Here is a 15,754-nt window from a genome sequence, read left to right as displayed (position 1 = left end):
CAGCGGAGCGCGAAGGAAGACCCAGACCCACTGAAGGGACTGGATCTCCCGGAAAAAGGGGGCCCGGAGAGGTCAACGACGCCACAGCATCAAGACCTCACCAGGCGGTCACTAGTGACACCGCCCCCCACATCGCCAGCGTATTCGGACAGGGCCCCTCCAAGAGCAGGCCCTTCCCCCCACTAGCATGCCGCCTGGCACACTGACCCTGGCACACTCAGGCAGTCAGCATGGCTGTAACTCGAAGCACTCAAGAGGCTACACTACAGCGGGAGCAGGCAGCGCACCGGGGAGACGACCACCAGAAGGGGTCGGTCTCTCAATCCAGGCAGCAGGCATTTGACCCGAGCCTGGAGCACTGTGGACAAGACAGGTGCCAAAAAGGGGTCAACTGAAAACAGCACCCCCGGCGGAAGGGGCGTATGCTGGCATTGTTGCGCATCATGACAAAAGCCTCCACCAAAAAACCCAGACCCAGAGGGGCCGAGGCAGAGAAGGCTGCCACGATTGGCAGACGTCATGAACGTGCAGGGGCACACTCAACCGGGTAACCCGGGAGTTGACTCTGCTCCAACACACCAGGGAATCAACCACCCTCTTGGTACCACATGCGGTGGTTGTTCCTATAACCCAGGGGTCGGGAACCTATGGCTCGCGAGCCATATATGGCTCTTCTGGTGACAGCATATGGCTCCCAGACATTTTTGAGAAAAAAAAAAAAAACGTTTTTTTTTTTTTTTTTTTTAATACTTGTGATATTTCTTAATAATACTGTGTCATTTTAAAGTAAACAGAAATTAGTTTTGAAGATACAGCTAATAGTATCTGTAGCTGAAGATATAGCGAGCAGAGCTGGCGAGGGAACACAAGTGGACAGAAATTAAAAATCTTCAACCTGAAGACCAGCTGATTCTTAAAACTTGGAACGAGCTTCCTGTGACATACCACACAATGCAGCGTGAGTATTGCCGTATTGACCATGTTTGGCTCTACATATGCATATGGGCAGTCATTCTCGCATATGAGGAACATTAAGACCAACCTACGCTCACGTTTAACTGATGGAAGCCTCAACGCCTGCATGAAGCTCAACCTCAGCACGTATGAACCAGATTACAAGGCCATCAGCAAAACCATGCAGCACCAGAAGTCGCATTAAAAGTAAGACATATTTAATTTATTATACGTTAAAAATACTATATGGCTCTCAATGAAATATATTTAGAAATATTTGGCTTTTATGGCTCTCCCAGTCAAAAAGGTTCCTGACCCCTGCTATAACCCCTCAAGAAAAAACTCCAAAACACACCTGCGGGTATACACTGGCTATACCGCAGTACAAGTGTTTCAGTTTTCAAAAAGGGGTTATTCCAGGCCTACGGGTCGACGAAACACAACTTCGGACAGGGCCCGGCGGCCCGGGAAGCACACAGGGATGCCAGAGGAGGTCCATAAGACCACCCCAACAGCCCCCTCTTCGCTATGCGTAAGCGGGAGAAGAGAGGGGCGAAAGGAAAAGGAGAACCAGCCCCCATGACAGCACAGGGTACAACATGTACCCAATCCAAACATGGTCTCCATAACGCCCAACCCTGTGACACCCGGGCCGACCCGGCATTTTTCCCCCCGAAAAAAGCACAAGTCCCTCAGGGTACCAGAACAGCAGATCTGCGTCCCCGGCGGACAACGGGTTAACTGACCTGGACCAGCGTGACCAGACCAGTCCTGTGCCCTAATCACGCCGACATCCCCACTCCAAGAGAGGGGGTAGGTACGCGTGTCAATCTAAAACATGAAAAGAGGGCGCCACCCAGACGGTCCCATTCGTACCGCGCTCAGTGGCCCACCCCAAGGGCGTGAGACCCCTCTACCTATGTTTTGATCTATTCCGTTAACATCCCCCAGATATGAACGAGAATTCGTCGAGACCTAGTAACAGGCGCTCGGAAGAGAAAACCTCCATCCCAGTTGCCCTATAAAAACGCTGTTTTAATAACGAGCAACCAAGGCGTACCAGCCTCATGCGTGATTTTTATCAGAAACACCCCGAGCCAGCACTATGTACACGTCGAGACCCAAACACATTAATGGATAGTCTAACAAGACACCAGACATTGTTCCTCCAAGTCGCCTGGGAGAACGACAAGGAGCCGTCGTGCTTCATGTTCTTTCCTCTTTTTATTAAAAAAGAAAGAAACACAGACTGACATGAATCCCACGTGACGCGGCTGAGGGTAAATTTCTTTTCATTTTTACATCCCGCCACCCTCGCCACAGGGAGGAGACGGGAATCCCCAGAGAGACTTCCCACGCGAGCTGTATAGATTGAAAAGAAATATTGCAACATTGAGCTATGTAACACTTGAGTTAGGGCTCTCCGAGGAGGAGGCACTGAACCAATACACACTCAATAATCGAATTGAATCGAATACACACACAATAGAGCAGAACTCCTTTTTGAAGTTCTACTCACCTTGACAATCTGAGGAGGAGGCTCTGAAACTCTGAGGAGGCTCCCTCACTGGGAAGGAGAGTCCGAACTCACAGAAGGCACTTCTCCCTGAGGAGGGGCTTCGTGAGGAGGAGCTCTGACAACTCCCTGAAACAGATCCATAACATGGAACCTGAACAACTCACGGAAGTCTTACCAATAGAGACGCGCTCAGTGACGTACTCTATGGCGGGGGAATTTCCGCGGTGCACACGCCCAATTTTTCAGGGAGTGGGACCAGGAAACTCCCCCCCCCCACCCTGTAACGTGCCGAACAGCAACGTGACAGGAACCCTGAAGGACAGGGGGTTTTAACCCCTGACCAATCAGAAAAGGGGAGGAAAGGATTACCAGTTCACCCCTTTACGACCCCTCACCCCTGATACGATGTAATGACAAAGTAGAGCATGACCCTGACCCAGTCATAGCATGCTACATGAAGCATCTAACAGCTTCACATAGCTCATGTGCTAACCTGCTATCTGAGTTTTACTAAGGAAAAAACACAGAACAGAGAGGGCCCCTTTAACACTATGGTCGCCAAAAACGCCTTACTACGTCATTCCCCGCCATGCTCATTCTGCCAAAGACGCCGTACCACGTCTTTGATATCAATATTTCAAAAATCTGTGATCGCAATCATATTTCTCCCCCGGAGACTTGAGATCTACTGTTGATCCCCTCTCAACTCTCCAACGGTTCAAGAGCGCCATCTGGTGGCCGATCGGCGGATCGCTCAAACCGGAAACAGGAAATGGAAGCTGGTGCTCATTCCAATTCGGTCCGATCACTCGATAATAGTCCCAGGACTCGAGCGCGACACAATGGATAGTGATCCGTTACCAATAACTCGATAAACAACATGATTTGGACGTATATACTATTATACAACCTGGAGATGGATCGCATATTTCTACATTCCATAATAGGAATATTTCTGCTCCACTCTCATCACCCAACGGCCCGAGGAAGCTACGGTTAGTTTCAGCGTTATTTTTTAACGTGTTCGATATAAACTGCTCTGATGATCATATCACCCACACTAGATGAATCATCTAACGTTGGCCACGGAATTATAAACGACCCCCCCCCCCATCCGGTCAACATAAGATGATAAGTAGTAACTTCTAGAAGCACGTCCATTTGAATTTTTTTATCTCGCGCCGATTGCTATCAAACTGTATACAATCATCAATATAATGCATTTAGGGCTATAAATCACGTTCTGGAGAAAGCTGCAGAAAACGATAAAAACATACTTATACTTTAGACCGTATTTTAGTATGAATATGTGAATGAAAAAGTATAACGTTGCTACACCCTGAACAATAGATACTTGATGTTGAATGGGCCATAGTAATGTCAATTTAGCAATACAATTTAAAAAGTTATAGCCCTGCAAAGAAGGGGAACTTCTCCATAGACGAAATAGAGCTGGCGTGGGATGGTTTATTAAGAATATAAGCCTGGCGACCAAAGTGTTAAGAGCCCCGGTCCAGACTTACACATGTGCTTCTGTGGGCCAAACCTAACCCAGTTGTAGATCACAACGACACACACAACCCTTCATCACAACAAAAAATGGCAAAAGTACACTCTTACTACAGAGGAATGCCGTTTTTCATAAGTCCTTGATTACGTATTGGCCACAGGCCTTGCTAAGCACACATGATAAGTGACCAAACAACCTTTTCTTTAGGAAAAGAATAGTTTCTCAAGCGGAAGCACAACCCCAGCAGCTTAAGCTGAAGGTTACATCGTATCCCCACAAACACAGTGACACAATATATTGTAAACAAACATGTCTGAGAGGAGGGGGGGAAGCCCCAGGGAAACCGGGGGGGTCACCCCTCCTACCTTACCCTTTATACGACCATGTTGAACAGGTACTCCTGTTAATATGTGAACATGCTGTTCATTGTCATCACAGGCTGAGAAAAAGATTCATTCCTCAATCACATGTCACTAAGCATAGCTTCACAGGTTAACACTTTCACTGCCACTCACGAGATATCTCGGGTTTCCGATAGTTATGTTGAAAGCCACTCACGAGATTTCTCTGAATTATAATTTTTTTTTTTTATCGATCTGAAATCATATTGCATCACGCGAGCCTACCCTAGTATACCCGAGCGCCGCCGGCGATCAGATGTGGAAAAAAACGCCCCCTATCGTCTCCCAGATGACATAAGGGATTTTGGAATGGACTCAATGAAAATGGATGGGGAAAAAAATCCTGTACTCCACATTTTCCAGTCCACTGATGCAGCCGGGGTTATCACAGTTCATTCTGGAGCCTCTCAGACCCGCGGAATCATGTACTGGACTGTACACACGTTGGATCCATACACTTATCGATTTTTTCTAATGGTGATCAGGAATTGGAATATACCAGTTGGATACCATCTGATGTCAGGTAAGGAATCTATGTTATCAGTGTTAGGATAATCAGACTAATTTTGATGAAGATATAGGCTGTTTTGTGAAATGGGCTCTTTCTGTTTCACTGTAAAAGTCCAAGAGGAAATGAACACGGCGATTATCCGTGCGCGGCTCGAATGTGCTTGCGTGCACGTATAATATTGATCATCTAGCGTTTATTTGAAAACAATTCATAAATAGGCGAACAAATATCAACGTTCTGGAATATTCCAGTAAAAGACGATTATCATAGAATGGTCTAGATCAGGGGTCTCAAACTCGCGGCCCGCGGGCCATTTGCGGCCCGCGGGATGATATTTTGCGGCCCCCTACCTGACATCAAAGTGTAGTGTTAATGCGGCCCGCACGCAACTGTTTGCCGAGTCGTTGCGCGAGAGTTGGACGATTATGGGGCTGCGGCACTGCAGATCCAATGATCCGCACGGACGTTAGACGGTGTTGCACTCGCTACACCCAAGTCGCAGAGGCTCTGGCTAGTAGTAACGTTATCATGTTGTGATTTTCAAAGCAAAATAAATATTCAACATTCTCTTTTGAGACTCCGCCTCAGACTCTTATCCTTTGGCACTTGGAACTTACTGTACTTTGCTTGCAGGTCTGCAGCCATTATTGCTGGATCATGAATAGCACCAACTTTAGCCAAGGTACCGTTAGCAAGCTAAGCTAGCTGACCTAGCTCGTCTTCCCCGCATTGCCATTTGATAACGTTAGTCAGCTAACGCTAGGTAGTAGCTACTTGACTTAAATACGATTCACCGTGGGTGCATTATTTTTGATAGTGTCAGGTCCTGGAGAAAGGACAGGCCATCATCTGATTTGATGTAACGTTAAAGGGGATGTTGTTCCAACTAGCTAGCTTTTCAGCTGTTAATGCTACAGTATAATAACACGTCACCAGCAAGCAAAACACATCCCGTCTGAGCTCCCCGTCACACGCTCTGTCGGGGACAATGGAATTTAAGAAAGTGTATCTGCTGCTAAAATGACAAACAGCATCACACTTTAAAACACGTTGATTTTATAATCATCACTCTCCGCAGGAGATAAATGACGTCATGCGATCGGAGGCTAGAATTTCCGATACTGGTGAATGAATGAAAACTTTATTTAACAGATTGCAGAATGGGTACAATACAGTACGGCTCAATACACACAATTGTTAAGGGGATGCAGACCAGAGAAAGACTTTCGTCTTGTTTACATCAGGGTCCCCCATTTTCAATTCATAGTGTGGTCTTCAATTCATATGCCTTTTCATAGATAGATAGATATTTATAGACATTTTACAGCAGCAAGCATGCAAACTAAACGGATGTCCTGATGAATTGAAAATGGGGGACCCTGATGTAAACAAGACGAAAGTACTTCTCTGGTCTGCATCCCCCCAACAATTGTGTGTATTGAGCCGCACTGCACTGGTATCGGAACAACTCTAATTTTAATGCAACCTTTCCTCAAAATTCAGTGCTAAGAACCACAAAAATAAATGGAATGAAATCATCATATCAAGCTGCAAGCAGAATTATTGTTAAATCTATGTCACAATGAGAAAAAGCAACCTAGTCCTCACTCAGTGGCAAGAAGCCATTCTCTCTCTCTGATGCATACATAATAAAATAATGTATGACTGAAGTGATGGAGACCATGTTTGAAGGCAAACAAAAGCAAATCCCCCTCAGATCGCACAGCAACCAGAATAACTGAAATACTGGCTGGTGATTTGATTAAACATCTTTTTGATAGAATAAATGTCATTGCTAAAGATTGAGAAGATTGGATCAGTTGTACTTTTTTTTGGAATACTTTAAACCCTTTTTTTGTGGAATATTTGATGCGGCCCAGCCTCACCCAGACTCTACCTCCAGCGGCCCCCAGGTAAATTGAGTTTGAGACCCCTGGTCTAGATTGAACTGTTTTTACCTCAAAACGGGTGCTTTTCAAAATGCTCTCAAACGGAAATGAAGCGATAAAAAACCAATCTGCCTTGACAGCACTGACTGGAAAAGGATTCTTTGATAAGCGACGGGCAGATTAGACACATAGCCATAATTTAAAACATAGATTAGGCGATATTAAGCGTAACATTGGCGCCGATGGTGGCATTGAAGCGCTACCTCTGGCGCCACCTTGTGGCACTCAAAGTGTTAACTAACCCTCTTAGTTGTGAGTTCACCCACGTTTATAAACGTTACATGAACACACATGTTCTCATCACAACCAACCAGTTCATTTTTACACATGTAAAAAGCAACGCCGATTTTCTATGGAGAGAGAAGCTATACCAGTGACAAGACAATTCACACACAACACGCATCGTATCCTCAATGTATTGCAGCAACACATGTTTTGGAAACATCGTTATTACAAAACATTTAGAAGGGAAGAAAAGAAGAAGTGTTTAAAGTCCGGTCAGGACTCCTACCTTCACCCTGAGCGCAGGCCGAGAGGACTGCAACACTGGTCAACGGGACACTGAGTCAAACCCAGCATCTCCTGCGTTGGTGACGAGGGTAATGTCCGCTACGCCACCCAGCCGCCGTTCTCCATGTTGACGAAGTCCTCGCTGGCATGGCACCCGGGTGTAGGGTCGACTAACATCCTCTGTCAAAGATGACGTCGTAGTCAGAGTGTTTAAGGCATGTTATAGTCACAGTAACGTTCAACAGTGTAGCATTAAGCTAACAGCCGCTCTCGACTGATAGCAGCAAGCTAACGTTTCCTAGCCTAGTGAACACAACGAGCTAGCGCCGCAGTTAACAGCTGACTGGCTAACAACAGTAGGCCACAACTAGCACGCAAGCTAAGCAGCTATCACCTGAACTGTACACAACAACATAACAAGCCACACTTCAGACAGGCCGCTGTCTGAAACCCTCCTCATCCTTAAGAGAGAAGAGAAAAAGAAATGTCAAACACAGTTTTCAACTGTGATTTACCAGACATACAGCGGAGCCGGCACAATTCCCATCCGAGCTGCAGCCGACTTGAGCATGGATCTCCCGATAACGAAGATCCATGCCCACATTTCCTCGTTAGGGTGTACTCTCACTCACGTGAAAGATGGGGGCCTGCACGGGACAGAGAAGCATCCGCTTGTCCAGAGAATCCTGGGTTCAACCAGGTCTCGGTTGCGGCCCACTAGTTTGACCATCATGGGCTTCAGACCAAGATCCTCCGTCCGCCACTTATATACCTCACGTCAAGTGAGGTATATAACAGGCACTTCCTTGTGGTGAAATTTGAGAAGGAGATGAGTGTGTGGCCCCACCCCTGCTTATATAGGTAGCAGATGGGGATGTGGTCAGACGGATGTTGGTATGTAAAGGTACATTTTGAAATGTATTCAGTGTATATACGCTGAAGCGAGATATATGCAATATGACGCTGAGCGGAAGCTAGCATGATACAGAACCAGTATTAACTCTGTGATCATTTAAATATTTCTTCTCCAAATTGTGTGTGATAGCATTTGACTTACCTACCTCCCTCGAAAGTAATTTTGTTTGTGTGTTTACCTAACATACACATACTGTACACCCTGCCCTTCCAGTTGAAGTACAAGGAGAAGTTTGATAAGGAAAAAGGAAAGAGGCCACAGTATGACATGAAGGAAAGTACGATTTACAAGACGTTGAAGGATGCCAATGACCTGGCTAGTCAGGTGGGTGTCACAATTTCATTCTTCCTTTGAACATGATTTCTACACAGATTACAGATTACATAGCATGTTTAATCAATATCTTGAGGAACTGACTGTCTGGAATAAGAATTATGTGTAATCAAGATATTGAAGAACTGACTGTCTGGAATTCAAATTAACCTAATTTTTTTTTTTTATATATACATTGTCATTCACTACGATATGTTTATACAAAATTACATCCGGCCCCAATACATCCCTCATCCCAAACTCCAATTATTCCCCCTCCGTCCCTCCATTCACACTCCATTCACACTACAAAAAGACAATAAACGAAAAGGCCAACATTGAAATAAATTAATCATTCTGAAAAGTGCATAAGAAAATACACCATAAGTATAATGGTAATAAATTCACTCTTCTCTCCTGGTTATCTCCCACAGGTGAAGTACAAGGGTGACTTGAAGAAGATCCATAAGCCTGTGACGGACATGGCTGAGTCTCTGTCCATGCAGCACAACCTGAGCACCAGCAAGTTGTCCAGCGATGTAAGCCTTCATCGGTTTTTCTAACTCCCTCATACCTCCATATCTCCCCCAGGGATGTTTAGTCAGCTCCATTTACAATGCACCTTAGAGTAGTGCTTTGAAAAAAGGAGCTGGCATCAACACCCTGCTCCCAGCACCATGTAGTCTCATCGCACTACATGCTGATTTAACGATCATCGATATCCTGATCATCCCTTACAGTGTCCTAGCCCTCATCCATTGTTCCTCAGTGTCATCATCTGGTAGTGACCATTTACCCTTCTCACCCTTGACTTTTGACCTTCCTCTACTAGCATCATCCATACCTTCCATATCATCTTTTTTTTATAATTTTTTCTCATGGATTGTTTTTTTTTCTCATGTAGCTCTCATTCATTCTAGATTTAGACTAGATCTAATTTTCCCTTTTTATTTTGATTAATGAAGACTTAACACAAAACTCTGCCTCCTAATTTATCTTTTAAATTGATTGTTTTGCCATCATGTTAAATATTATAGATTTGAACTTCATAGCAACTTCTATAAAATAAAAAATAAAATTATATTTATGTATATTTGGTTTATTCCAATCTTCACAAGACTTTTTGTACTTTGTAATGGGTGGCAGTAAGTTCAAGGCGGGGAGTATTTTCCCCTCATTGTTGTACTGAGCTGTTTTACTTGGCTGGGCATTCCCTCTTAGTACCAGTACAAGAAGAAATTTGAGGAGAGTAAAGGTCACTACCATATGATTCCTGACACACCACAACAAATCCATCACAAGGAGGCGACTGAGCTTCAGAGTGACGTAAGTGACACCTTCCCGGGACGCCTGTTTCCATGACCTCCTGACATCCGCTGCTGTTGTTTTCACCTTGTTGTCATGCAATTTCTGCATCTCCAAGTCTCCACATTTCCCAGCGGGAAATAAAAACCCTTCTATTGTGAGGATTTTAAGAGGGTAGGATTGTATTCATTCTTGACCAATCCTATGTCAAGTAAGGAACAACACAATACATAAGAGAGATTAGGGGACTAGTGGGAGTTCCCTATGAAACCAATGAACCTGTATTTTCCCAAGCTCCCGAAACCTATAAAGTAGAATGAAACTAAATTACTGTTTGTGTTTTTTAACTTTAGTGGTCACTGAGCCGTAAAACCGTTTTACTGGAGGGTGTTGTTTTCCATTATATAACATAACCTATATAAAGTGCTTCCCACACAACCCTGAGAGGGAAATGCAGTTCTATTTCATTATGGCTGCCGCTCAGCATCATTCTGCATGCACTTCACTTCATGCACAAGCACTGAATAAAAAATTCCACAATGTACCTTTACATCCCAACATTCGTCTGACCACACCCCTATCCGCTTACCTTCATAAGCAGGTGTGTGGTCACCTACTCGCCTCCTTCTTCACTTTCACCACAAGGAAGTGCCTTCGGTAGATCCCACACTTGACGAGTTGTTAGCTGAAGAAAGTTGAGACGTGTTTACATTTTTTCTTGTTTTTTTCTTCTCTCATATATTCGAAAGAAAAAAGTCATAATGTCTACTTCGGAGAGTCGCGCTCGCAACGCCACTCTTCACCAGCGGTTCTTCATCTCCGCCTCTGTCGTACGTCTTGGAGCGGGGTTGAGGCCTCTCTCGTGGTCGGCGGCTACGCCCGGTAGGCGTCCGATGGGTAGTTTGCCTCTCCAAGGAGCTGGTGCACCAGTGCCGTCTCCTGTGCGATGGCCTGGTTCCGGCTCTGGTACCTCTGCTTCCGGGGAGTCGTCCGCTGTTGGGCGGCCGGCTCCTTTGGTTGCGGGGGATTTGAGACGCAAACTTTTTGCGTCAGCTCGCTCCCGTCGCAAGATGGTGGCTTGCAGACGCGAACGGCCTGGTTTTGGTGAGTTGCTGGAGCCGGATGAGGATGCGTCGGTCTCTACATGCCCGATGGAGACAGAGGACTACATGATAGAGGCAGACGGGTTCTTGTTCGAAGGCCCGGTGGAGACATGTCCCCTGCCTGTCCAGCTAACACTGGAGGGGGGAGATGTCTCCTTGGGGTTCCTCGTCCGCAGATGTTGGGTTAGAACCTCCGACTCGGCGGCGGGATGCCCTGCTATCAGCCACATCAGAATGTGGCTCCTTGACCAGTAGTCTGCTGTATGTGAGGGACGTGGGCTCGGAGGAGGAAAGTATGCAGGGGGAACTGCGTGCTTTGTTCCCCGAGCTCATGGCGGCGGCAGTCGCAAACGGCGTGCCGCTGCCGCAGCCACTGCCTGTTCCTGTCCCTGATGATTGCATAGGTCATCTATGGCAACGTCGCCCGGTAAGAGGGGTGGACGTTGTCTACCCATTTTTCCCCTCAATGGCGGCCTATGTCCGTCAGGGCCAGGTGGTCTCCCACATCATGGGCCTTACCCCCGCCTACGTGCAAGTCAGTTTGGTAGACGGCATGAAGGAGGGCGTGCCACGGCTTGATAGGCCGATGGCGGCGCTCCTTTGTCCTGAGGTGGTGTGGGAGCCGTTACGGAAGCCGGTTCCCCAAGGGAAATCGGCGAGGCGGTTGGCATTTTGGAGCGACCAGTTATTTATCACCGGAACACAATCTCTAGCTGCCACTTCTAACATCGCGCAGCTGGCGAGATTCATGTCCGGGATATTAACGGACGGCACGGAGCTGACTGATTTACAGCATGATCAGCTCGCCCAGTCGGCAGGAGCCATCCTGCATCTGATTCAGCCGCAGGCTATAGCCGCTGGGAAAGTGCGCGCCCTGGCCACTCTGACCAGCGCCACCTTTGGCTGGAGCAGGCACGTGTGCCAGAGAAGAAGACGACTCCCCTTCTGACGGCACCCCTCTCCGAAGCTGGATTATTCGGGTCGGCACTGCAGCTGATGACCTCAACCTGCAGGGAGATGCAGGAGGAGCGCTCCGTGCTCCAGCCTCATTTCCCCCCGCCCGATGTTGCCGGTGGAGTCAGACGGCCGCCGCGTCGTCGAGGTTCCTCCGCCGTGGCCGCCGCTGCTACCACCGCCACTGCTGGACCTTCAGCGAAGAAGGCCAGGAGGAGAGAGGGCGACTCTGCCACTACAGCCAGCCCATCTACGCCCGGAGGTGATGGTAGGGATCGTCGAGACCAGCCGTCGATCGTTTACCGTCCCTCCGGGGCTCCACGGGGTGGGAAGCTCCGAGCGGCTCGTGGCAGGCGTCGCTAAGGACCTCAGTGACTTTTTCCCTCTGTGGTCCCCCCCATGTTCCCTTCCCGGCCCCTCTATGATTTTGTTCAGAAATAAAAAGTCCCCTCTAAAGGGGGACTGTATTTTTTGTTAACAAACTGTGTGTTTATTCACCAAACATATGATGGGGTTGCAACGTGTGAATCTTTCGCTAGTATGGGTTGATAGGAGGGCTAGATGTTACTTCATGTTAGAGCTTAAGCAAGGCCTGCAGCCTACACTCGGTTGAAAAAGGGTTTTCTGCCTCGACCTGAATCTCCACATAAAGGTAGAGGTTAGTTGTGTGCTCTGTTGCTTAAACAGTGATATTGAGCTGCAACACTATTGTGTTGGTTTGCAGTAATGCTCGTATGAAAACATACCACGGCTCAGCCGCTCTCTCTCTCTATCAATTTTTTCTGTTCACACACACACAACTTGGTCTTGCTATAAACCCTGTTCACAGATGTATCTGTGGTTAGCGTGCAGTGAATTAGCTTGCACTATTCGTTAGCATTGCTACTAAAGGTATCATATGGCTATTGTTGTTGTCGTATGCAAGGTTTGGGCTTGTGAGGGGGTGCCGGATAAACCCCTCCTTCCCTCTTCTGATTGGTCAGGGGGTTTATAGGACTCTCTTCGTTCAGTCAGGGCCAAGCTGTTAGGCGGCTTGGCAAGGAGGGGGGGGGGGGGGAGGATTTCCCAGACTCTGCACCCATCACAGGCGTTTGAGTCTTGGGTTTCCCCCCGTCATAGCACACGTCACTAGGCACGTTGCTATTGGACGATGACTTCCGTGAGTTTAGACCCGTATGTAGGGTCTGTTATTGTCAAGTTGTCGGGGCAGAGCGTAAGAACTTATTGTTCTACTACGCTCGATATACGCGTAACTTGAGTCGGTTGGTCACATGGCTCAATGTTACCGTGACTTTTCAATCTATGGCTCACGTGGGAAGTCTATCTGAGGAGTTCCGTCTCTCCTCTGTGGTGAGGATGACGGGATGTAAAAATGTAAAAAAAAAAATACCCTTGGTTGCGTCACGTGGGATTCATGTCAGTCGGTGTTTCTTTCTTTTTTAATAAAAAAGAGTGGAGAATATGAAGCACGACAACCTTCTTGTCGTTCTCCCAGGTGCCTTGAAGGATCAATGTGGGGTCTGGTTGGACTGTCCATTGATATGTTTTGGGTCCCGACGCATACATAGTGCTGGCTCGGGGTGTTTTCTGTTAAGAATCATGCGGGTGGCTAGTACGCCTTGGTTGCTTGTTATTAAAACAGCGTTTTTATAAAGCAACTGGGATGGGGGATTTTTTCCTCTTCCGAGAGCCTGATACTGGGTCTCGACGGATTCTCGTTCATATCTGGGGGATGTTAACGGAATAGATCAGAACATAGGTAGAGGGGTCTCACGCCCTTGGGGTGGGCCACTGAGCGCGGTATAAACAGGACCGTCTGGGTGGCGCCCTCTTTTCATGTTTTAGATCAACACGCATATCTGCCCCCTCCCCTGGAGTAGGCATGTCGGCGTGGTTAGGGCACGGGACTGGTTCTGGTCACGCTGGTCCAGGTCAGTTAACCCGTTGTCCGCCGGGGATGCAGATCTGCTGTTCTGGTACCCTGAGGGACTTGTGCTTTTTTCAGGGGGAAAAATGCTGGGTCGGCCCGGGTGTCACGGGGTTAGGCGTTATGGAGACCCTTGTTGGGTACAGATTGTACCTGGCACTATTATAAGGGGCTGGTTCTCCTTTCTTTCGCTCCTCTCTCACGCATGGCGAAGAGGGGGCTGTTGGGGTGGTCTTCTGGACCTCCTCTGGTAACCCTGTGTGCTTCCCGAGCCGCCGGGCCCGGTCCGAAGTAATGTTTCGTTGAAACCGTAGGCCTGGGATAACCCTTTTTTGGAAACTGAAACACTTGTACTGCGGTATAGCTGGTGTATCTGGTGGTTTTCTTGAGGGGTTATAGGAACAACCACCGTCTGTGTACCGAGAGGGTGGTTGATTCCCTGGTGTGTTGGAGCAGAGTCAACTCCCGGGTTACCCGGTTGAGTGTGCCCCTGCACGTTCATGACGTCTGCCAATCGTGTCAGCCTTCTCTGCCTCGACCCCACTGGGTGGGGGTTTTTTGATGGAGGCTTTGTCATGGTGCTCAACAACGCCAGCATACGCCCCTTCCGCCGGGGGGGCTGTTTTCAGTTGACCCCTTTTTGGCGCCTGTCTCGTCCGCAGTGCTCCAGGCTCAGGTCTACAGCCTGCTGCCTGGTTTCCCCGGTGCGCTGCCTGCTTCTGTTGGTTATCCTTTTTTGAGTGCTTTACGGCCATGCTGACTGCCTGTTTTGCAGGGTCAGTGTGCCAGGCGGTGTACTATTGGGGGGTAAGGGCCCGCTCTTGGAGAGGCCCTATCCGAATACGCTGGCGATGTGGGGGGCGGTGTCACTAAGTGACCGCCTGGTGGGGTCTTGATGCCTGGCGTCATTGACCTCTCCGGGCCCCCTTTTTCCAGGGGATCCAGTCCCTTCAGTGGGTCTGGGTCTTCCTTCGCGCTCCACTGCTACGGCCTTGCCACGGGTTGAGTTTGCTCTTGACCCCGTGATTCTGGGGGCAGTAACGAGGGTTGTTCCTTCCATTCGTTCCCTGGTGGCATGCGGGTTGTGCGTGTGCGTAGTCGTGGGGTCAAGCCACGGTCTGCTCACCCTGTGCGTTGAGTTGCTTGAGTTCCTCTTCGCACGGTCGGATCCGTCTCCCTCCCGTCCTCCAATAGGGAGGGTATCCTCCATTAGGGAGGGTCGGGGGGCTCGGTCCTCCCTGGTCTGATGGTTGTGGGGGGCCTCAGCGGGGTACATTTGTCGAGCTTTGGCTCCCGCTCAGCTCCTCTTGTGCAGAATGATGCTGAGCGGCAGCCATAATGAAATAGAACGTAAGTTCTATGAATTATGGTGACGCTGAGCATCAGGATGCCGCTGCGGCCCTTGATCTCGCCTTGTGGTGAAAGTTTGGGAAGGAGGCGAGTAGGTGACCACACACCTGCTTATGAAGGTAAGCGGATAGGGGTGTATTAGTAATCATATTTTTTAAGTTGTGCGTCAAATGAGAGAAAGAAAAAGGCAGGCAGTTTCTCTAGTATCTGGGCTGCTCCATGAGAGCAAGGTCTCCCCTACATTTTCAAAAGTCTAGAGAAAGCTTGTTTTAAGCTTGACCAATCCTATGTCAAGTAAGGAACAACACAATACATACAGTAAAGAGAGATTAGGGGACTAGTAGGAGTTCATATTTAGGCTATTTATCATTCTTATGTATGAATGATTCGTCAGATGATAAAAGAAAACATTGGCCAATTTGAAATTGTAGATGAGATGTGAGCATTTTTGAAAGATTAGTTTCCGACGCTCATAAGTATTATGCTTAAAGCTTTTCTGCTCTATAAAGCTGAATTTGTTTTAGAACATCACA

At 47.8% G+C, this 15,754-nt stretch overlaps 1 protein-coding gene across 1 annotated transcript in view; it reads left to right on the top strand.

Moving 5' to 3' along the window:
* neb (nebulin) overlaps positions 1-15,754 on the top strand; it is a gene marked incomplete at its 5' end in the record, with an annotated part of 147,740 nt that overhangs the window by 98,114 nt on the left and 33,872 nt on the right. The window contains 3 exons of the mRNA XM_084311456.1: positions 8,484-8,594; positions 9,017-9,121; positions 9,804-9,908. Of these exons, the coding sequence (XP_084167582.1) occupies positions 8,484-8,594; positions 9,017-9,121; positions 9,804-9,908 (321 nt within the window). The remainder of the gene's footprint in view (positions 1-8,483; positions 8,595-9,016; positions 9,122-9,803; positions 9,909-15,754) is intronic.

Source organism: Notolepis coatsorum, assembly GCF_963971535.1.
Source record: "Notolepis coatsorum genome assembly, chromosome: 3".
NCBI classification, from domain to species: Eukaryota; Metazoa; Chordata; class Actinopteri; order Aulopiformes; family Paralepididae; genus Notolepis; species Notolepis coatsorum.
This window is presented reverse-complemented; position numbering and strand designations above follow the sequence as displayed.